The following is a 20,910-nucleotide window of genomic DNA, read 5'->3' as shown; positions in this document are numbered from 1 at the left end:
GCCCCCTAGGGTCCTGGAAATTGTTGGGGCAGGATGAGGAACAGGGGCAAGCATCCTGGAGGGCTTATTCCTAGGGTCTCCAAATTCAGAGACTTGGAGAAGCTTCCTTTGTTCTATCAGCATATATTGAGCACCTTCTGTATGCAAGGCTTATACCCTGAAATGGGGATACTGTGGTGACAAAAGCACACAAAAAAACCAAACTTATGGTTTCAGGCCAGTGGGCAAGATAAAAACTTGATAAATAAATAAATACAGCCCTGGCCTGTGTATATCAGTGGTTAGAGCGTGGGCCCCCGCACACTGAAGGGTCGCAGGTTCAATTCCTGGTCAAGGGCACGTACCTGAGTTGTGGGTTCGCTCCCCACCCCGGGTCAGGGCACTGCAGAGGCAACCAGTCGATGTGTCTCTCTCACATCAATGTTTCTCTCGTTCTCTCTTTCTCTCTCCCTCCCTCCTTTCCTCCCTTCCACTGTCTTTGAAAAGCAATGAAAAAAATATCCTCAGGTGAGGATTATAAATAAATAAATAAATACAGGGTGGGTGAGGGGGTCAATGGGGAGGAAAGGGGGACATCTGTAATACTTTCAACAATAAAGATAAGTTTTAAATAAATAAATAAATTCATAAATAAATAAATAAATAAATACAGCTGATTCCTGCAGAAGATACACGGAGGAAATGAGGCAAAGGAGGGGGTGGGAAGGAGCTGCACCTGGCACCCCCTGGTTCTCCCCACTGGGCAGTCCACCGGGCCCTCACTCCCTGCTCTGGAGGAGGAGATGAGAACCTGGGGGTGACAGGAAGGCAGGAAACCACCTCTGCCATAAGCACAGAGTCCCCTCAAAGCTGCTGAGGTCCAGGAGCCCCCCGCCGTACCCATGGGCCCTGCCCTGAGCTGCCTTGTCCATTCAGGGAAAGAAAGAGCAAAGAGCGGCTCCCTGAGGGCTGTCTCCAGGGACTGAGACCACAGAAACCTGGTGGTGAAGAGCTGGTAGGAAGTCAGGCCTTGCCAATCCGGGTCAGCTTCCTCTTTCCACTGTGTGACACCGGGTAGGTCACCTAGTCTCTCTGCACAGGCTCTCCACCACGAGTGATCAGAGAAAGTGGACAGTGATGCTCAGGGGGGCTCTAGAGAACATAGTCATCATCATCATCATCATCATTATTATACTGTTACTATTATTTCAAAGGTTGGCACTTTTTCTTAAGTCATCAGTTTTTCTGTCCAATCTCTGGGCCACCCCCACCCCCAAAGGGATCCACTCACCCTGGGGTGTAGGGATCTTCCGGACGAGCCACCACCAAAGGGACTGTCTCCTTCAGTCCTGCTGGGTTACCACTTGGCTGGTGGGGGGCTGTGGCTGTCTTTCTTTCCCCCTTGACCTGTAAGGACGAGACATAGGGGTAGGGTGGAGGCAGGGCCCCAGAAGGACGGGGTGCAAACACCTCCCAGGCGGCAATGGTCTTTACAGCAGATATGAGGTCTGGATCACCTTGAAAGTTTTAAGGAAACTTAAGATTGGTGGCATAGTCCATCCAGTGTAGCCCTGTTTCCTTCCTCAGGCTCCTCAGTGAGTCCCTCCATATACCCACCTCATGCCAGGCCATCTCCCTGGAGGCCCCACCTTCTTCCACTGGACACTGCACTCTTAAGGCTCTATCTGACTTCCTCCATATTGTTCCCTGTCCTTCCCCCCCTGCCCCATTCCTTTCTCACGAGGAGATCTGAGTGGGTAAGGTTGGAGCGGGCTGGTATGAGGATGAAGGCATCAGGCATCAATGGCTCGAGCAGCTCTGTTCTTGGCTACCCCCAAATCCCACCCCTGTCCACTGCTGTCCTGGGCCTGTAGCTCCCTCATGGTATTCCCTCTGTCTATACAGGATGGTCTGCAGAGTTCCCATAGGAGCACACAGTGCCCATCCTGGAGGAGGAGGAAGAAAGGAGCACCGAGCAGCCCCATGGTGGGAGGAGTGGGAGGGCACAGCCAGACCTCAGAATGAGGCTGAAAGGGAAGCACAGTTGGCTGTGGATGTTCCAGCTGCCCTTTCTCGCATCAGGGGTCTGGGGTGGGGCCAGTGGCCACCTACATGGCTCAGGGGCTGCTGCCTGTTCCTGCCAGGTGCACCCTGGAGCTGACTCTGACGGGGGCGGGGGGGGGGGTGTGTGTGTCAGGGGGCCAGGATCATTCACTGGGCAGGTGCATCAGAATAAGTGTTATTCCACCAGCTCATGATGCTCTGGCCCACCCATCAGGAAGATGCCCCCCAGGGATTTCCTTTGAGGTTGGGCAGCCTGAGGATGGGCTGGAGATATTGGGGCAGGGGGACTAGAAACCTGTGAGCCTGGAGGAGGAAGCCAAGCAGGGCAGTCCTGCCTGAGGCTCCAGCCCCTGAGACTGGGGGAGAGAGGAACCCTCCACCTCCCAGTTCTGGGGTCCCCAGAAAGCTCCTCACACCTGCAGTGAAATGCAGGGAGCAGAAAACCCTAATGCTGATACCAGACTGGGTTCTGGGGTTAGTGAGTCAGCCACAGTCCCAGCTCAGCCCCTGCTCGTCTGGGTGACCTTGGGTAAGCACTAACGGGTCTGCCCACGAGGGTGTTGGGAAGGGGGAGCGGAGCAGGGAAGAGAGCTGAGCGGCAGCTCCGAAGCACAAAAGGCTGGCAGGTGCGTGCGTGTGGGGGAGTTCCCATCCACTCTGCCCGAGGCAGGGAATCCCGCCTCACTGAGAGCGATGACTGGGGGTGAGGGGCTGGAGGGGGGATAAGGCCAGTCCTCCCCTCTCCCTCTCCCCCACTGAGGGCTGCCGAGGAGTCCTCAAGTCCTCACTTTCACCGGGGGGGGGGGGGGGGGGGGGGGGGCGGGGATGTCTCTGCGCCCCAAACTGCAGTAGCAGGAGCCCCCTCCTCACAGGGGTGTGGGGTTTGGAGCTGACTCGGGGCTGGGTGTTGGGGGGTACGGAAGGGGTTTCTCTCCCTCCCGCAGCTCCCCCTTTGAGTTCCCCGAGCTGGGCACGCCCCTCCCACCAATAGCCCCTCCCAGGAAAGAGGAGCGCTGCGGGGACCTCCACCCGGGACCCCGGGACACCCCGCCGCACTGCCGACTCACTGTCTGGAGACCGCCGGCCGCTGCAGCCGGAGCCCCGCGCCTGGCCGGAGCTCGAAGGCAAGTGCCAGGCAGGGCAAGGGCGTGAGAGCCAGAGGGTGTGAGCGCGCCGCCGCAGAGCGCCCCCTCCCCGTGGTCCGGGCCCCACCCCACCGCCCCGGCTGGGAAGGGCCGCTGCCTGACCGCCCTCCCTCCCACGTTGCTTTGTTGGGGATCCCCCTCTGGGTCTCCAGCAAGCTCCCTCCCCGCACGAGCGCGCCTGCCAACCTCAGAGAACGGCTCCAAGAGCTGGAGGGACCCTCTGCCGCCTCAAAGCGCTCATTTCACAGATGGGGACCGAGATCCTGAGAAGGGGTGTCCCTGGCCAGGGCCCAGCACCCCAGCAGCACAGATTACCGCTGTCCCCCTACCTCTGAGGGTTGCTTTCCTGTGTCAGAAAAAAACTGGAGCCAAAGAGCTAGGGGAAAGCAATTACGCACCCCCCACACCCTGAGCGGGCTCTAGGGCCTAGCGGGGGGGGGGGGCGGGAGGGGGTCCAGTGGGAACCCTCGCGGACAGCTGGTGATGTTGCCCAGGCTGGAAGGTCCCGGTGAAAGTGGGGGGCACCCTGGATGGCCAGAAAACAAACCACGGAAACTTCTCTACGCCATTGTTGGACCATGAAGTCTCCCCTCTCCCCTCACTATTGGGGTACCCCGCTGAGCGTGAGTGACAGAGGCCTGGGCAGCAGATTGTGAAGGTCACTCTGCCAAATTAGAACAATGCGGCTTCCCTGTTTTGGGTCGCTAAGGGCTGAGCACCTGCGGTGACCTTGGTCCTGCCCAGGCTGCCTGAGCCTGTTTCACTTCAGCACCTGGACAGCGCCCACTTCGGGGGTCCTTTCTGCTCTGGGGAGTCCGTGAGGGTGCCTGCTACGTTTCGCTGTTCCCCTCCAGCTCCTCACCCCCATGAAACGTGGTGCCCTCCAGATCAGAATTCTCCCCACGCCACCCCCTGCCCCACCCAACCTGTCTCTAATCCCCACCCACCTTCCGCCTGGGCCTGGAGAGAGGGGGGTTTCCTCTTGGGAGCAGAGGGCCGCTTCTACAAACCTCCGTCCTTTGTTGTTGTTGTGATTGTGATTTCCCCCTCTTTTCTTCCATTCATTCTAAAAATAGCCCTCTCCCTTCAAGCTCCCCCCCACATCCTACCCCCAACTAGTCGGGAGCCAGGTCCTGAGGCTGGGATTCCAAGGCCAGGATTCCTTGGTGAAGGAGGGGCTGAAGGACTGGAACCTGGGGTGGGGTGTGGGGTGGGGAGGGGAGGGCGGGCATTGGGAGCGCATTCCCTCCCATTGTGTGAGACACACTCAGAGGGCACTGCCAGCGTGACCGTGACCATGTACAGGGAAAGAGAACAAAGAAGAGAACAAAGTGGGGGTTTGGGGTCTATATTGAGGAGACAGAAAGGGAGAGAGAGCTGACAGTACCTCAGGTACCCCTGCCAGCAGCTCCGTGGGGGTGACTCACCACTCCTGGGGGTAGGCTGAGGCCCATGCTGTGGTCAGACACCGTGATGGACAGTCGGGAGTCAGCAGTCACAGAACGCACATCATTGGGAAAGGTTCCCTACCCTTGAATCCTCGCAATTGCCCTTTGGAGCCCCCAGAAGGCCCCTCCCAGTCCTGCAGCTTGTCTCCACTGTCTCCCCAGTCCCTTCTCCATGACTCAGCCACAGAATTCTATTCTCACCCAGGTGACTGATCCAGTCCCTACCTACCCCTAATAACTGACACTCTCCTGCTTGAACCAAGAGAAGGACCCTGGATTACCCCCCCCCCCCCCAAAGTCCCACATAGTCTGGCTCTCCCTCCCCTTTGTCCAACCCCTCCAGCTGTCTCCCTGGACCATACATTATGCTCTGGCCATGCCCAGCATCTATCCTAACCAGCCCAGCCTCAGGACCTTTGCATCTGCTGTTCCTCCTGCTAGAATTGCCCTTCCCTGGCTCTCCTCACCCGCTATTGTCTTTCAGAGCCTGATCCAACGTCACCTCCTATCTAGAGTCATCCCTTCTCTGGGAATATCACCCTAGTTCAGTGATGGTGAATCTTTTGAGCTCGGCGTGTCAGCATTCTGAAAAACCCTAACTTAACTCTGGTGCCGTGTCACATATAGAAATTTTTTGATATTTGCAACCATAGTAAAACAAAGATGTATATTTTTGATATTTATTTTATATATTTAAATGCCATTTAACAAAGAAAAATCAATCAAAAAAATGAGTTCGCGTGTCACCTCTGACACGCGTGTCATAGGTTCACCATCACTGCCCTAGTTTATTGTCCTCAACCCCTGGTATGGTCTATTCACTTATTCACCTTCCTGCCCCAGAAGAATGTGGGTCCCAGTGCACTTGGGCCTGGCTGATGAGAAGAGGGGGTCACTCTGAGCCAGCGCCACCTCAGAAGCTACCCAGCTCCAAATAAAGGGACAACACTACTCAGCTCGCCACCCTGGAAAGCATCCCTAGGACATGCAAAAAAGGTACAGGTCCTGCTTCTGCAGGCGCACTGCTTAGGACAGCGACACTGAAAACATGTGTTCCTCACCTGGACCCACTTAGCCTGTTTCCAGAATAACAGGCAGCTGGGGACAGGGATCCACAGGGACCAAGCTCCCGAACTGTGAAGTAGAAGCCAGGCCAGAGGAGCAATTGTTGAAGTGTCCCCATGGCAAGTAAGTCTGAAGAGCAAAGATGAGAATGGGGGGTGGGAGGGAGGCCCTGGGGACAGCCCAGGGCCAGAGGCCCTCAGGGGCTGACCGTTCCCATTATTATTTTTTCCATAAAGCTTTATTATCTGACATTTTTTAAACCAAAGGGAAAGATAGAAGGAAAATTGCTTTGTTGAAGGGTATAAAGGTTCAGAGAGGGTATCCCCCTTTGGGACAGAAAACACTCTCAAATGTTTTTCAAGCACCTTCTATATGCTATGTGCCCAGAGATTGATGGTGAGCCTGGCTGGTGGGGATTCCTGGGTAGCAGGCAGACAGTAGGGAGCCCTGGAGGTTCCAGGAGGGGATGGCTGTTAGGATGAGCTGGGACATTTTGCCTCAGCAGGGCCAGGCCCAAGCCAGAGGGTTTGGGTGGGGGGAAGAGAGAAGGCCCTTGAAGGTGCCTGTTAGTGCCACACCTTTGTGAAATTCACTACCTGGCCACGACTCCACCTCAGGCTGGTGTTGGAATCCAGGAGGCTGGGAGAGGGCATAGGGAATGGGCTGGGGGCGGGACCCGGCATGCAGGGCTGTAGGGAACCGGGGAGGTGAGAGACAAAGACATCATCTGTTCCCGCGGCTTTCAGAAAGACTCAAAGGACGGGGGAGGGGGGGAGGAAAGGGGGGACGCCCGACCAAGATTAGGGCTGCCAGATAATATATTGGGCACGAAATGGAACCTATTTATAATCATATAAATTATATTCATTATTTAACTGGGCATCCTATACTTTTTCCCCTGGAAACCTTAGGCTGGGACCTTTTGGGGTTTGCTGGGGTAGGGTTGGGGCTCCAGAAGGTGTCCGTCCCAGTCTCTCTTCCCATCACCCGCACAACACCCCCACCCCCGTGCTACCTTCATTGGCTTCTCTTTGTCCTCACATGGTCCCTCTTCCTTAACTGCTCCCCAAGGTCCCCCTCCCCTCCCTCTTCCTTTGTTGTCCGTCTCCCTCTGCGCTCTCCCCTAGCCCCTCCTCCTCCTGCACCCCTCTCCCTACCATCCCCACCCTGCGCATTTCCCCCAACCTTCCCCGGAACCCTTCCCTCCTCCACAGCCCCTCTCTCCTCGCTCACCCTCTCCCACAGCGCCACCCTCGCCTCTCCTCCCCGCATCCTCCCCTGCGAATCCCCCGGGAGCGCGAAGGGAAACCCCGGCCACCGGCGCTGAGCTCCACGCAGGCGCAGAGCAGTCCGGCTTCCCCGAGGCCGCCTCCGCATTGCAGCCGCGCGCCAAGTTGCCAAGGCAACGGCGAGGGCCGGAGCGGGAACCTGGGGAAGACCCTGCTCTCTCTCCCTCCGCCCGCCACCTCCTGGACTAAGGCGAACCCCGCTCCGGTTTGAGCCGGATTCCCCGCCCCGCCCCCCGGGCGCACTGCGGCGGGTGAGGATTCCCTGGCCCACCGGCAGGGCTCGACGCATGCGCGCTGGACGCGGCGTTCCCTCCCCGCCGCTCGCGCGCAACGGGAAAGCCCTGAAGCGTGGAGATTCCGCCCCCCAACCCCGGCCCCGCGCAGGCGCAGTGCGCACTCGGCGGCCCCTCAGCCCCGCAAGGTCGTCCTGGCTCCGCGCTCTGGGAGGTCTGAAAGCGCTGGGAACTCCCAATTCACGCTCCCTCCCCGCGCACCGCGACAGGCCGGGGATTCCTTCCTGCCGGCGCGCACGTGCGCGCTCGGGATTTCGCGGGGCGGAGAGAGAAGGGGCTTTTCTGTCTAAGGCAGAGGTTCTGAACCGTGGCTGCACATTAGAATCACCTGGGAATCTTTTTAAAATCCTGGTTTCTGGGCCTCATCCTCCGGAAATTCTGGTTCTTTCAGGTGATTCTAATGTGCAGCCAAGGTTGAGAACCACTGGTCTAAGGCCGTGGTCGGCAAACTGCGGCTCGCGAGCCACATGCGGCTCTTTGGCCCCTTGAGTGTGGCTTTTCCTAAGCCTTAGGAGTACCCTAATTAAGTTAATAGCAATGTACCTACCTATATAGTTTAAGTTTAAAAAATTTGGCTCTCAAAAGAAATTTCAATCGTTGTACTGTTGATATTTGGCTCTGTTGACTAATGAGTTTGCCCACCACTGGTCTAAGGGAAGACATTATTACCAACATTTTTACGTTTAGGGGCTGACGGCGGCGGTCCTCTCAGCTCCTGCCCTGAATTTTATCATTACTCTCTAGCTGGCCAGCCGTCCTCCTACAGGTCCCCAAGCCGGGCTTGCCGAGCACAACTCCTCAGCTCCATAGACTTCCTCCCCTAGTCACACAACTGCCTATGGCCCTCGGGTGGAGCCCCATTCCTCAGGGGCTTCCTTCCTAGGGTTAATCATCATTGGTCCCTGATCTTCCCTTATCCCAGGCCCCAAAGACCCCATCATAGCCATGCAGGAGGCTCCCTTGCCAAGCCTTCAAGATATGCCCTCCGCACGCACCATCTTGTTGGTTCTCAAGATAGCTCAGGGGTAGGTACTGTTTTAGTCTCGTATACAGGAGTTAACAGGCTCAAACCCACTAAGTCCCCGGCCTAAAGTCCTAGAGGTAAGAGGCAGAGGCCTCCATTCGTGGGGAGCCATCTGGACTCCTGCACTGCTTATTGGCAGACACCTTCCCCCCTGATTCTTGGCCCCACCACCACCCTTGCTGTTTTCCTCACAGCTCTGGGCACTTCCTGGCTCTATGACACAGGCAGGTGACAGTTCTCCCATCTGTAGAGGGGACCAACACCTCACAGGGCTGTCCTCTGGGCTCAGTGAGATACTACCAGGGCCCAGCATTCAGGGGATGCTTCTGACAGCTGGTCTAGTCCTCCCATTCCCTGTTAATGGGCACCCTCTGCAGGGCTCCTTCCCCCATCTTTCTTCCCTAACCTCCACAGGTCTTCCTGAATCCTTCACATGCCTTCTAGTCCTTGTCTCAGGGTTGGCTCCTGGGGGACCCCGGCACTAAGCCAGTGCTCACTATATGTTGGTTGGTTTTTATGCCAGCTGCCATTGTTTCAGGCACCCTACATACTGCACTTCAGCTGTACCCAATTATTAATGGCACCCCTCCTTGAACAGTAGAGTTGTGACCTCCAGGCCTTTGCTCCAGTGGCTCCTTTGGCCTTTTCTGTTCCTTGTCTGTGGAGAACTTCTATGCATCCTTCAAGGCCCTCCCTCCCTCTGGGCAGAGCCTGGCCCCATGTGGCCTAGCCCTGACTCCACACAGTTGGGGATATCTATGAGGATCAGCATCTGAGACTTGCCATTTGAAAGAATAGCCTATTTGGCAGGAAGAACCAACAAGGCATAGGCCCTGAGGGGCAACAAGCCTGCTGTGTTGGAGCCAAGATCAAGGAGGCAGGAGGAGCTAGAGCTGAGAGGGGGTGAAGAATGGGGGGTGGGGTGGGGACAGGAGGACTCGGGGGCAGCCTTGTGGGTGCAGGGAGGGTGTCACTTCAGTGGGAGCCATAGCAGTGACTTGGTAAATGCTTACACCCCACTCCTCACCTGTGGGCCCATCTCCAAGCTGCCCTCCCTCTCTGCTGACTCCCTAAGGGTAACTGAGCATGTGGAAGCAGAAACCAGGTTCAGAGTCACCCAGCCCTTCCCAGTCATGTGGCCTGAAGGGATGCTTATTGCTACGCAGACCCACCTGCCTGCTGCACCTCCAGGCTTTTGCCTGCCCAGTGCCCTGCCTCGGTGATGGAATCTGACTGATCTTCCACTAAGGCCTGCTCTGGAGGATCCCTCCTCTGGGAAGCCTGCCCAGGCCTCCACCCAGATGCCTCCTGTGTTGGAACAGCAGAGCAGCCAGCACTGCCTGACCCCAAGCATAGCATGTGACTTGGCCGCTGACTCTGACCCAGACTTAGGATGCCAGCAACTTGCCTCTCCTCTCCTCTGAGTCATTCCCTAAAGTGACCTGGAGCCAGAGCCTCCTCAAGCTCTCTGAGTCGCACTCTTGCAGGAGCCCATCAAGATTCAGGAATGGCGGTACAGGCTCTTCACTGGGCAAATGGCCCAGCCAGGAGGGAGCACCTTCGGAGCTGAGGCACAGGTCTCAGGTAGCTTGCTGCAACAGGAGTGCTGCTAGGAGCTCTTATCATCATTGGCTGTGTATCGCATATCCCCCCTCATTCCAGCCGTCATCCCCCGGCCCCCCAGACTTCAAGTACACACTCTGCCTCACCCACCACCTTTATTGGGCATCAGCCCAGGACTGCACACGGGAGGGCGGTGGGTGTCACTCACAGCAGGGACCCTGGGCGGGAGGCATGGCTGATGATGCCAACTAGCCCCCAGGACACGCACTGGCCCGGGCCTCTCTAACCCTGGGACCTGACCTGGTGACACGGCAGCAGGATCACGACCCTGACCGCCCCTAGGGCGGCTCCCCCAGTTAGTGGGGCTGCTCCCCCAGTTCGGGGCTCACTTGGGGGTGTTGAAGGGCACGGCCCGCTGGTTCATGGGGTTGTCTGGTGAGCGCAGCCACTCCTTCTTGAGTAGCTGCTTCAGCTGCGACAGCCGCATGTTGGGGTTCTCTTGCTTGAGCCGAGGCAGTTGTTCCTCCTCAAAGGCGGTGAAAGCAGCCCGCATGCGGCGCTCTGGGTGCCTGTCTCCGGCCTCCTCCACCACGCTGCAGGGAGGACACAGGACTTCAAAGGGGCCCAGGGGCGACCTCGCCCTAGAGACTCAGGCCCCGCCCCCAGAGGCTCAGGCCCCGCCCCACTACCTGAGCACCGCGATGGCGTCCTCGATGGTGCGTGCCTCCAAGCTGCCCTCCTCCAGCACTCGGCGGTTCACGTTTTCCTCCAGTGGCACCTCCAGGTGGCTCTTAACTTTCTCGGCTGGGGATGGGCAGCCAGCCGGGTGACAGAGACATATCCAGAGAGACATAGTCGGGACAGAAGGGAGGGGAGAATGATGGCAGGAACGCGACTTGAGCTGAGAAGCCCTTCCAGGACCGACCTAGGGGGTGGTCCTACCCTTCCGGTGCCCAGCCCTCTGCCCTCTTAACTCCCCTGGAGCTGGGCACAGGGAGGAGACACACACGGCTGCTCTCTAGAGCAGCCTCGGGCAGCGTCCCCCCATACTGGGGAGGAGTGGCGCTCAAGCCGAGGTCCGGTGCCGAGCAAGTACCCAGGGTGTGCCTGCGCTCAGAGCAGGCCTTCCGGGCCACCGCCCACCCATGCTTCCTGCAGAGCCCAGGCTTCTGGGGTGGGGAGGGCCGCTGCCTATTCTTTAACGTGTAAGAGGGCGGCGCACAGGGGACCCTGCCCCACCTGGTTCTTGGGCTTCCTTGTGCTGATGGTCTCTGCGGAGCGTCTCCTCAATCTGGGCGCGGGTGACTTTGCTTGGCACAGCTACCCGGGGGGCCTTGCTGCTCTTGAGCTTCGAGTCCTCCTCCTCCAGCAAGCGCTGGGCCTCCTTTTTGCGCTCCAGCTGCTCCAGGCGCCGCTTCTCCTTCTCCTCCTGGGGTGATGGGGCAGTCAGGGGTGGACCCCACCCTACCACCAAGGTGGACTGAGACCCTGCAGTGTGCCAGACCCTGTGTTGGACATGGGACATGGCTGGGAGCACGACGGCCCCACATATATGAAGATAGGAACAACACAGGTGGGTGGGTAGGTCTGGAAGGAAAAAGTGACCCCTGGGCAGAGGAGGAGCCAGCCAGGAGGAGGGGGGGGAGAGTGGTGGGAGTGACAGGTGTAAAGACCCTGAGGCAAGAGCCACCCAGCACGCCGAGGAGAAGCACAGAGAACCGGTGTAGCTGACCTGGAGATGGGAAGTGTAGAGGGAGGTGTGTGTATGTAGCAGCTTAGGAGCCTCAAGGGCTTGAGGAGTAGTTTGTATTGGATTCCAAAGGAGACAGGAGCCACAGAGGGTCTGAATCCATTTGCGAGCTGGGGCAAGCGTTCTGCCCTTTTGGGTACAGAGACCTTGGAGGAGGCACTGTCCCCAGTCTAGCATCACAGTGGATGGGACTGATGGCACCGAGGCTCCCCACGGAGACCCAGATGCCAGTGGGACGAGGGGACATCTGGCCTACAGAACTTATCCTCGGTCACTGCCCTTCCACTGCTCCAGGGGACAGAGTGAGGTCCCATTGTAGTGTGTGTGGCCTTCGGCTGGGTTCTGCACTGCAGGCACCCTCACTTGCCTACAATTCTGCCATCTGCCTCCCATGCCTCCGGATGGTCCGTGCCTGCAATTCCCCAGGACACCCCCCTGGCTGGACTAAATGTCCCAGGAGAGGGGCTGATGTGCCTGAGGACACCCACTGAGCTTCCATCCTGCCTGCGTGGCACAAAAGTGTGTGTGGGCAGGTTTAAAGGTCAAGGGTGTTTGAGTATAGCTTCTGGGGCTCCCACTTCTGTGCTCAGGCACCTCAGGCAAGGCCACTGTGTTCTGAGCCTCAGTTTCCTCATCTGGAGGATGGGGATGACCCCAAGGCCCAAAGCGAAGGCCTGGGGAGGGCTCCTGGGGCCCAGACTGTCAAAAGGTTTCTGGCTTTTCTGTCTGCATAATGAATCCTTGGCGGACACTGATTTTCCCTTTGGGTTTTCAACTTTGCTATGTTGTCAAAATGCTGATAATCAAAAAGTTTAAAGACCCCCGCCCCACAAACCCAGTGTAGCATGTGAAGAGGAGTGGAGGGAACCAGTGACATTCAATCCTAACAACAAGGCAGGATCCAGTCCTGCACAGAAAGACATGGGAAAACTCTCAAAAGTGCCCAGGCACCCCATGATCTAGGTGTGCAGGGACTGCATCAGCACTGCTACTTTCCACAACCTTTATGTTTTCCAACGGAGGAAACCCCTGTTCTCTGCCTGGAGTCACCAACGCATCCCCCAGGATCCTAGGCAGGTGGAACCAGCCCAGGAATCAGGATGTGTTCCGCGGGTCTCTGGTGCCACCTACTGGGCTGGACAGGTAAGCACCAGCCCTCAAACATTCCCAGACAATTAAGCACCCGTTGTGTGCCTGGCACTGGGGCCCATCAGGGATAGCCAGCCATCTCTGCCCTCTTCTGTGTTTTTATAAACTCCTGGGAGATCCTGCGGGCCCAGGTCAGCAGGTCACAAGTGGGAGTCTATCCAGAACGTCCCAGCCTCGGTTCTGCTGATGTCTGGGCTGGCTCATTCTTTGCTAAGGGCCCAGTCGCATGCCTGGCCTCACCCACCAGATGCCAGGAACACCCTCCACCAACCAGTTGTGACAACCAAAAATGTCTCCATGCCCTGGCTGGCTTGGCTCAGTGGAGAGAGTGTTGGCCTCAGACTGAAGGGTCCCAGGTTCGATTCCAGTCAAGGGCACATGCCCAGGTTGCAGGCTCGATCCCCAGTAGGGGGTGTGCAGGAGGCAGCCGATCAATGATTCTCTCTCATCGTTGTTGTTTCTATCTCTCTCTCCCTCTCTGAAATCAATAATCAATATATATATTTAAGTCTCCAGATGTTGTCAGGTGTTCCCTGGATGCAGAATCACCCCTCAAGTGAGAACTGCCAGTGTAACCTGACCCTGGCATCACATGAAGGAGAGAAACGAGCCCATGGAGGGCGGTGGCTGCCTTGCTGTTCTTCCAACGTGCCAAGTCCTGGCCACCCCAGGACCTTTGGACGAGCTGTTGCTTCTGCCTCCCTCCCTGCCCTTGCTCCGGGTTTAGTGCCTCCTTGCCCTTCAGGCCAAAGCTCCAGAGGCCTCCCACCACCTTCTACCATGAATGCCTGTCTCAGTCACAGGCACAGCAGCCCAGGGCCCCCCAACCTTGCGCTGCTCCTTCCTCATGACGTGTTTGTCCTCATCCTTCCAGTAGGCATCCTCCAGCTCCTTGTGCTTCCGGGCATCAGCCGCCGCCTTAGCCTCAGCCCTCCGTGCCCGGGCTGCTGCTGACTTGGTGTTCTCGCCCTGGAACTTCTTGGGCATCCCTCAGCAGGCTGTGGGAGGAGAGTGGGGACCAGTGAGTAGGGGGCATCCATCTCCAGGAGCCCCAGACTCACCCCTGGGCAGCCAGGACCTCCTTGGGGCCTCAGTGGCCTCGTCTGTAAAACAAGGGCTCAGACTTAGTGATTTCTCTTTTTAAAAAATGTATTGAAGTGAAATGTACAGAACATAAAATGAACCATTTTCAAGGTACAATTCAGTGGCATTTCATGCGTTCACAATGTTGTATAATCACCACCTCTAACTAGTTCCAGAACATTCCTATCACCCCACGTCCCTCCTTCCCCCAGCCCCTGGCAACCAATAATCTGCTTTTTGTCCCTATGGATCTGCCTGTTCTGGACGTTGCATAGAGATGGAATCACACATGTGGTCTCTGCATCTGGCTTCTTTCACTCAGCATGTTTTCGAGGATCATCCACATTGTAACATGAGTCAGTGCTTCATTCCTTTTTATGGCTAAATAACACTCCCTTGTGCGAATGGATATTTTGTTTATCCACCCAACCCCTGATGGACATCTGGTTCTCTCCACTTTTTAGCTCCTGTGAGTCATATTAGTGTGGATTCTCCAGGCCAGTCTGCCACCTTCGAGGCTTCAGTTCCTGAGTCCCACAACCCTGAGGCTCAGTCCCCCCCCCCCCGTCCTGGGTCAGCAGCGCCGTGAACAGCAAAGAAGGACCCAGCCCCGGCTCACACGGCTGGGAGGTGCTGCAACAATCATGAAGCTGCTGTCTGCGGGGCACATGGTCTGTGCGAGTCCCAGCTACTTCCCTGTGCCCAGCCCTCTGCTAAGCACTTTATATGAGCCAATTCAATGAATGCCCCAAAGCCGTAAATGTGGGGACTGTTCTTATTCCCGTTCTCAGACAGGAAAGCCGAGGTACCTGGCCAGGTCACACGGGGCTGAGCTTGGAGTGTCACCTCCGAAGTCTGCCTTTCAGGTGAGGAAGGGAAGGCTGTGCAGTTGAGACATTAACAGCACTACTTCCTCAAGTGCTGACTGAGGACCAAGTGCTGTGTGGCCCAGGGCACATGCCTTCCGGGCCTCAGTTTTCCTCATTTGGGAAATGGGCTGATGCACGTCCCTCCTATGTCATCCTCACTCCTCGCGGAACCTTGGAGAAATGGGCCCAGCATCCAAGAATAAAGGGGAGGGGATGTGGGGCCATCCCGACTTAGGACAGGCAACCTCTAAGTCCAAACTCTCAGCGGTGTGACTGGTGGGAGGAAGCTGCTATCCCTGAACCCTCAGCAGAAACTCTAATATCGGCTCCTGTTTGCAGCAGTTGTGCGCACTGGGCCAAGTGCTTTACAGGCAGCGTCTTAGTGAGTTCTCACCACCCTAGTGGGTGACAGCCCGGCTGAGCCATGAAGGATGGGTTGAAGGCAGCCCTGTGAGGATAAAGGGGTGAGGATTCAGGGTGAAGGGTACGACACATGCAAAGGCCTTGAGGCAAGAATGAGGCTATGTTCAGGCACCAGGGAGTTACAAGGCAGCTCTGAGCAGGGCAGGAACACTTTCTGATTCGTTGGTTCCAAAGCCCTCCCTGGCTGTCAGGTGGGCGGCACCGAACACTGAGGGAATGATGATGATGCACTGGTGGGCGGAGCCGGAGGTTTGATCGGATAAAGCTGTGTGTGTTCTAAACCAGCTGTGTGTGTTCAAACTGCGGCCCCTTGAGTGTGGCTCTTCCACAAAATACCATGTGCGGGCGCGCACGTACAGTGCGATTGAAACTTCGTGGCCACACTCAAGGGGCCAAAGAGCCGCATGTGGCTCGCGGGCCGCAGTTTGCCGACCACTGTTCTGAACCATTTCATCCCCAGCAGCAGCAAAGGCATCCTCCACTAAGCACTTCACATGGACCAGCTCAAACAAATGTCCCACAACCTTCATCATGGGGACTGTCCTTATTCCCATTCGAAGGTGGCGGCGCTGAAGTACCTCATCAGGTGCCCATTTACACGTGAGAAATCTGAGGCTTTGAAAGGTTAAGTGACAGGCTCAGAGCCATACAGGGGGTTAGTGAAGGGGCCTGGATTCCAACCCAGGCCTAGCTGCTCAGTCCCAACTCCATGCTCCTTTTTTAAAAATTGATTTCAGAGAAGGGAGAGGGAGAGAGAGATAAAAACATCAATGATGAGAGAGAATCATTGATGGGCTGCCTCCTGCAGGTCCCCTACTGGGGATTGAGCCCGAAACCCGGGCATGTGCCCTGGCTGGGAATCGAACCATTGACCTCCTGGTTCATAGGCAGATGCTCAACAACTGAACTACACTGGCCAGGCAGGACTCCATGCTCTTTATCACTGCTCCACCCTAGGGTCCTGGCAGGTCCCTCAGGGAACACCAACACAGATCAGGACTCAGAAGCCACTAGGGCCCCTCACTTGACACAGAAGGACAGTCTCTCCAGGCTGGGATGGGAAGCAAACCCCATGAGGAAGAACGGGACAGACTGGGGATCAGTGGATCCAGGAGACTCAGGGTTGAGTCCTCGGCTCTGTAATCGTAATTGATGTATTTCCCTTCAAACCCCAGTTTTCTTATTTGAGATGTGGGGGTGATTCTAGTCCTTCCCCACACTAAATCCAGCATCCATTACTGAGCATCTACAACAGAAACCCTCTCCAGATTCCCCAGGAAAGCACCATGGAGTGGGGATTACAGTCCAAGTTACAGATGAGAACATGCCTCACCCCCTACTCCAGGGTGAGTCCCTCCATTTCTCCCTTATGAATCCTGCAGCAGACACACCAGCCTCCTTGCTATTTTTCAAATATGTCAAGAGGGTCCCCACCTCAGTGCCTTTGCACTTGCTGTGCGCTCTACCTGGCTATTCTTTGTTCCTCTTTGTACCTAGTTAACTCCTATTTAAACCTCTTGCAGCCTTCAAGAAGCCTTCCCTGGGTCCCCTTGACTCTTACACCTCAAACTTTTCTTTGAGATCCTTGTCTGGGTTGCTTTCCGTTCATTTATATGGTTAACAAATCTCCCTTTTTCTCACCAGGCTGGGAGCTCCATAAGGGCAGGGCTGGGACTATCTAGGTCACTACCGTGTCCCCAGTACCCTCATTCATTTGCACAATAAATGTTTTTCTTTTCTCTCTCAATAAATGTGTTTTTTAAATTTTTATTTATTGACTTGAGAGAGGTTGATTTATTGTTCCTCTTATTTATGCATTCATCGGTTACTTCTTGTATGTGCCCTTACCAGGGAGTGAATCTACAACCTTGGTGTATGGGGATGGTACTCTAACCAACTGAGCTACCAGCCAGGGCTCAATAAATGTTTTAGGCAAATGACTGAACAAGTGCTGACTTCCAGGGTTCCTCCAGTATTTACTTCATGCTGGGTTGTGTCCAAACTCAGGTTCTTACTGTTCTTCCCACTCATCCCCTCCCCTCCTGCCACTGGGACTCTGCTCTTGCTATGCCCTCATCTAATACACCCCGCCCTAACCCGTCCTCCTGTGAAAACCCGGCCCACTCACAGGGACTCTGCCCCAGCATCTCCTCATCCTCATCTGCAACCCAAGGCCTGACAGGGCTTTTCTGACCCCCCCTTCAGAGAGAACCCAGGACTGATTGTTTGTGTCCTTCTAAAATTCCCATGTTGAAGCCCTAACCCTCAGTGTGGCTGTATTTGGAGACAGGACCAGTGAGGAGGTGATAAAGATTAAATGAGGTCAGTCCTGGCCGGTGTGGCTCAATCAGTTGAGCGTTGTCCCATGGACTGAGGTCCCCAGTTCGATTCCCAGTCAAGGGCATATGCCTGGGTTGAGGGCTCAATCCCCAGTAGGGGGCATGCAGGAGGCAGCCAATCAATGATTCTCTCTCATTGTGTGTTATTTTTTTAAAAATATACTTTTATTGATTTCAGAGAGGAAGGGAGAGGGAGAGAGAGATAGAAACATCAATGATGAGAGCGAATCATCGATCGGATGCCTCCTGCACGCCCTATACTGGGGATCAAGCCCACAGCCTAGGCATATGCCCTTGACCGGAATCGAACCTGGGACCCTTCAGTCCGCAGGCCGGAGCTCCATCCACTGAGCCAAACCAGCTAGCGCTCTCATTGTTGATGTTTCTGTCTCTCTCCCTCTCCCCTCCTCTCTGAAATCAATAAAAATATTTTTTCAAAAAAAAGAAGACATTGGTGGAAATCCTACCTTAAAAAAAAAGATTCATGCCGAAACCGGTTTGGCTCAGTGGATAGAGCGTCAGCCTTCGGACTCAAGGGTCCCGGGTTCGATTCCGGTCAAGGGCATGTACCTGGGTTGCGGGCCCATCCCCAGTGGGAGATGTGCAGGAGGCAGCTAATCGATGTTTCTAATTCTCTATCTCTCTCCCTTCCTCTCTGTAAAAAATCAATAAAATATATTAAAAAAAAAAAAAAAGATTCATGTGGTCATAGGGTAGGGCCCTAATCTAATAGGGTTGGTGCCCTGTAAGAGCAAAGGACACTAGAGTGTACCCTCCATCATGTGAGTACACAAGGAGAAGGTGGCCGTGGGCAGGTCAGGAAAAGCCTGCACCAGGAACTAAATTAACTGGCACCTTGATCTTGGACTTCCCACCTCCAGAACTGTGAGGAAATCACTGTCTGTTGTCTAAGCTGCCTGGTCTGTGGTATTTGCTATAGCAGCCCAGGCTGACTAAGACAGACAGCTCTTCTCTGGCACACAGCCCCTCACTCTGTCATTCAGCAAGCATGTACTAAGCACCTAAAACAAGGGGGACGCTGGAGAAAGAGGTGGAGCCAATGGGCTTCCTGCCCACATGGGATTGCCAGGCTGTCTGGGAGATAAGCATTAAGAGTGACAACTTGAGATCTGAGCTGTGATAGGGACCTGCAAAAAAAAGGGGGGTGAGGGGCTGGAGGGGGCTTCTGGGAGATGTGTGTCAAAGGACTTCCTGGATGAGATTTACAGGAAAAAGTCTAAAGGAGAGGAAAATCCTAGCCCCCAGGAATGTGGGGCAGGCAGGCTAGGAGGAGGGATTTGTACTCCAGGGTGATGGGAAGGTGAGGAGGGTGCTAGAGCCCCGAGGCGCAGACCTATGGGAAGGAACCCTCTGAGGTTGGTGAGGAAGTAAATTGGGATGGGGAGTGGGGAGGAGACAGAAGCAGGGAGCTCGAGCAGGGATCCGGGGAGTGGCTCTGGCTGGACAGGGGGGACACTCAGGTGGGAATCAAGAACCACATAACTGCTTGGATGTGAAAGTAAGAGAGAAGAGATGAAGCGCAACGCCTCCTCCTCCAAGAAGCCCTCCGGCCCTCCCTTCTGGGCTCGCCCAGCCCACCGTCCCTCGCTCCCGTCCTGATCCCACTGCAAGAAGCCGGGGACGGAGCTCTGTCATCCCCCAGCCTGGGAGCTGCTCAAGGGCAGGGCCGGAGCTGGGCGGGCTCGAACACGCCGCTGTCCCTCTGGGTTTCCGTCGCGAGCTGTGGTTAATGGGCACAGCCCCCGCGGCAGCCTCCGCGACTGGGCGCCGGAAGTGCGCCCGCCCCGAGCACCCCACCTCTCGCCCTCCTGGGGAACGGTCCCAGGCCCAGGCGCCCACCCGACCCACCCGCACCCCGCCCCCCGAATCCCAGCTCCGCCCGCACACGGCCGCTCCTACCTTCTACCGCCGGCGCCGGTCAGGTCGCTCCTTTGTGAAGTCATCGCGGGGCTTGCGTGCTGCGCTTCCCGGCGGCGCGCGCTGATGACGTATCGGCGCTGCCGCCATCTTTGTAAAGGAAGCCCCAGCCGATCTCCGGCCCAAGCCGAGGTTCATTTATTCGTTTTCTTCAAGAAGCGTATAGTCCGCCCTAACCGGTTTGGCTCAGTGGATAGAGCGTCGGCCTGCGGACTGAAGGGTCCCAGGTTCGATTCCGGTCAAGGGCATGTCCCTTGGTTGCGGGAACATCCCCAGTGGGGAGTGTGCAGGAGGCAGCTGATGTTTCTCTCTCACTCATTGATGTTTCTAACTCTCTATCCCTCTATCCCTCTCCTTCTCCCTTCCTCTCTGTAAAAAATCAATAAAAAAAAAAAGAAGAAGCGTATAGTCCATAAAAACTCATCCCTGGTGCTCACTGTAGATATTTGCGAGCCGGGAGGGGCAGGTACAGGCAACCTAGAGCCTTGCCTTTACCAAGATGGCCGCTGGCACCTCGCACTTGGTCCGGTGGCATCAGCCGGGGGCTGTCCCGCTGCCCCCGCCAGGGCGCGCCAGAGCCCACAGCCCGTGCGCGGTCTGTAGCCCCAGGAGGCGGGGAAATAGTCTTGAGCCCAGCGCTATGGCTTTTATTTTTCCAGCTCTCTCCCGTCTCACATTCCCTGCCTCCCGTTTGCGGAGCTGGGGAGGGAGGAGGCAGGAGAAGCGGGCAGAAAAGTTAACACCGCGTTGTCCAGGTGGGGAAACTGAGGCCCATCAAGGCCAGGAATTGAATTTGGCCAAAATGTAACCGCGAGGGGCTCCAATTTCTCGCCGGCCCCTCCTTCTGGATTACTGTCCTCCCCTACCCCCTTGCAATGTTATTTATTATTTTGTTAAACAGATTTGGAGGTCATTTTGAAACCAGGTCTGGGCTGCCTGTCACTCACTACTTGAGACAGTTAAGCAGAGGCAGGGTTGAATCCTGTGAGTGTTTATTCCAATAATGAGGGCAGTGTGGGAGAGCAGGAGGCCATCCACAGAAATCTGCTCTGCGGACACCCCCCCCCGCCCCCCCGCCCCCAAACGCCAGCTGCTTATATTGGGAGGCAGGACAAAGATGAGATGGGGAAGTAGGCGAAAGGAATAAGAAAGGGTGTAACGGTTACAGGTTACTGGCAGTGCAGGCTGGGGTTGCAAAGGGGTGGGGGCACCTCCAGGACTCCATTGTTTCATGGAGTTAATCTTTCTTGGATAAGGAGAATGGACCACATTTTGAGGTTAATCCCCAGGTCCCAGGATGTACAACTCCCAGGCAGGTCAGAATGTGCTTTCTTTTTTTTAGATATTTAAAATAAATAAATAAATAAATAAATAAATAAAATATATATATTAGGGGCTCAGTGTACAAATTTGTGCACCTTGAAAGGAACTGTGGACCGAGAGGTGGGCACAGGGGCCGGTCTCAGCCCATCCTCCAGGCCCCTGCCTG

The 20,910-nt window shown here is 56.0% G+C and overlaps 2 protein-coding genes across 4 annotated transcripts in view; both read right to left on the bottom strand.

The window, feature by feature from the left end:
- Positions 1–4,883, bottom strand: part of KCNN1 (potassium calcium-activated channel subfamily N member 1) — a 31,716-nt gene extending 26,833 nt beyond the window's left edge. Inside the window, exons 1-3 of one of the 2 annotated variants that reach the window (XM_070414054.1) lie at positions 4,616–4,883; positions 1,271–1,386; positions 978–1,131 (exon numbers count right to left, since the gene is read on the bottom strand). The gene's annotated coding sequence lies outside the window, so the exon portion shown is untranslated. The remainder of the gene's footprint in view (positions 1–977; positions 1,132–1,270; positions 1,387–4,615) is intronic. The other variant, XM_070414055.1, reaches the window with a different exon arrangement.
- A 5,125-nt stretch (positions 4,884–10,008) lies between these two features.
- On the bottom strand, positions 10,009–19,471 carry CCDC124 (coiled-coil domain containing 124). 2 transcript variants are annotated; one of them, XM_070416403.1, is made up of 5 exons: positions 19,404–19,471; positions 13,598–13,767; positions 11,110–11,299; positions 10,560–10,674; positions 10,009–10,463 (listed from the first exon to the last, which is right to left on the bottom strand). In XM_070416403.1, exons 2-5 carry the CDS (start codon positions 13,754–13,756, stop codon positions 10,256–10,258), a joined length of 672 nt encoding a protein of 223 aa, XP_070272504.1. In that variant the 5' UTR covers positions 13,757–13,767; positions 19,404–19,471; the 3' UTR covers positions 10,009–10,255. The 2 variants fall into 2 exon arrangements, with proteins under 2 accessions (XP_070272504.1, XP_070272505.1); XM_070416404.1 differs by lacking the exon at positions 19,404–19,471 and adding an exon at positions 13,848–13,871.
- Between the last annotated feature and the right edge of the window lie 1,439 nt (positions 19,472–20,910).

Source organism: Myotis yumanensis, unplaced genomic scaffold (genome assembly GCF_028538775.1).
Source record: "Myotis yumanensis isolate MYYU_CA2020_CCGP unplaced genomic scaffold, mMyoYum1.0.hap1 SCAF_5, whole genome shotgun sequence".
Classification (NCBI taxonomy): Eukaryota; Metazoa; Chordata; class Mammalia; order Chiroptera; family Vespertilionidae; genus Myotis; species Myotis yumanensis.
The sequence above is the reverse complement of the archived record's forward strand: the minus strand, read 5'-3'. Positions and strand labels throughout refer to the sequence as shown.

What these genes read in the sequence shown, in the direction of transcription:
- CCDC124 (XM_070416403.1), bottom strand. Translation starts at nt 13,756, where the DNA reads ATGCCCAAGAAGTTCCAGGGCGAGAACACCAAGTCAGCAGCAGCCCGG. An exon ending in TGAGGAAGGAGCAGCGCAAG is followed by an intron (nt 11,300 to 13,597) that starts GTTGGGGGGCCC and finishes CCATCACCCCAG; the next exon opens with GAGGAGAAGGAGAAGCGGCG. An exon ending in GACGCCATCGCGGTGCTCAG is followed by an intron (nt 10,464 to 10,559) that starts GTAGTGGGGCGG and finishes TCCTCCCTGCAG; the next exon opens with CGTGGTGGAGGAGGCCGGAG.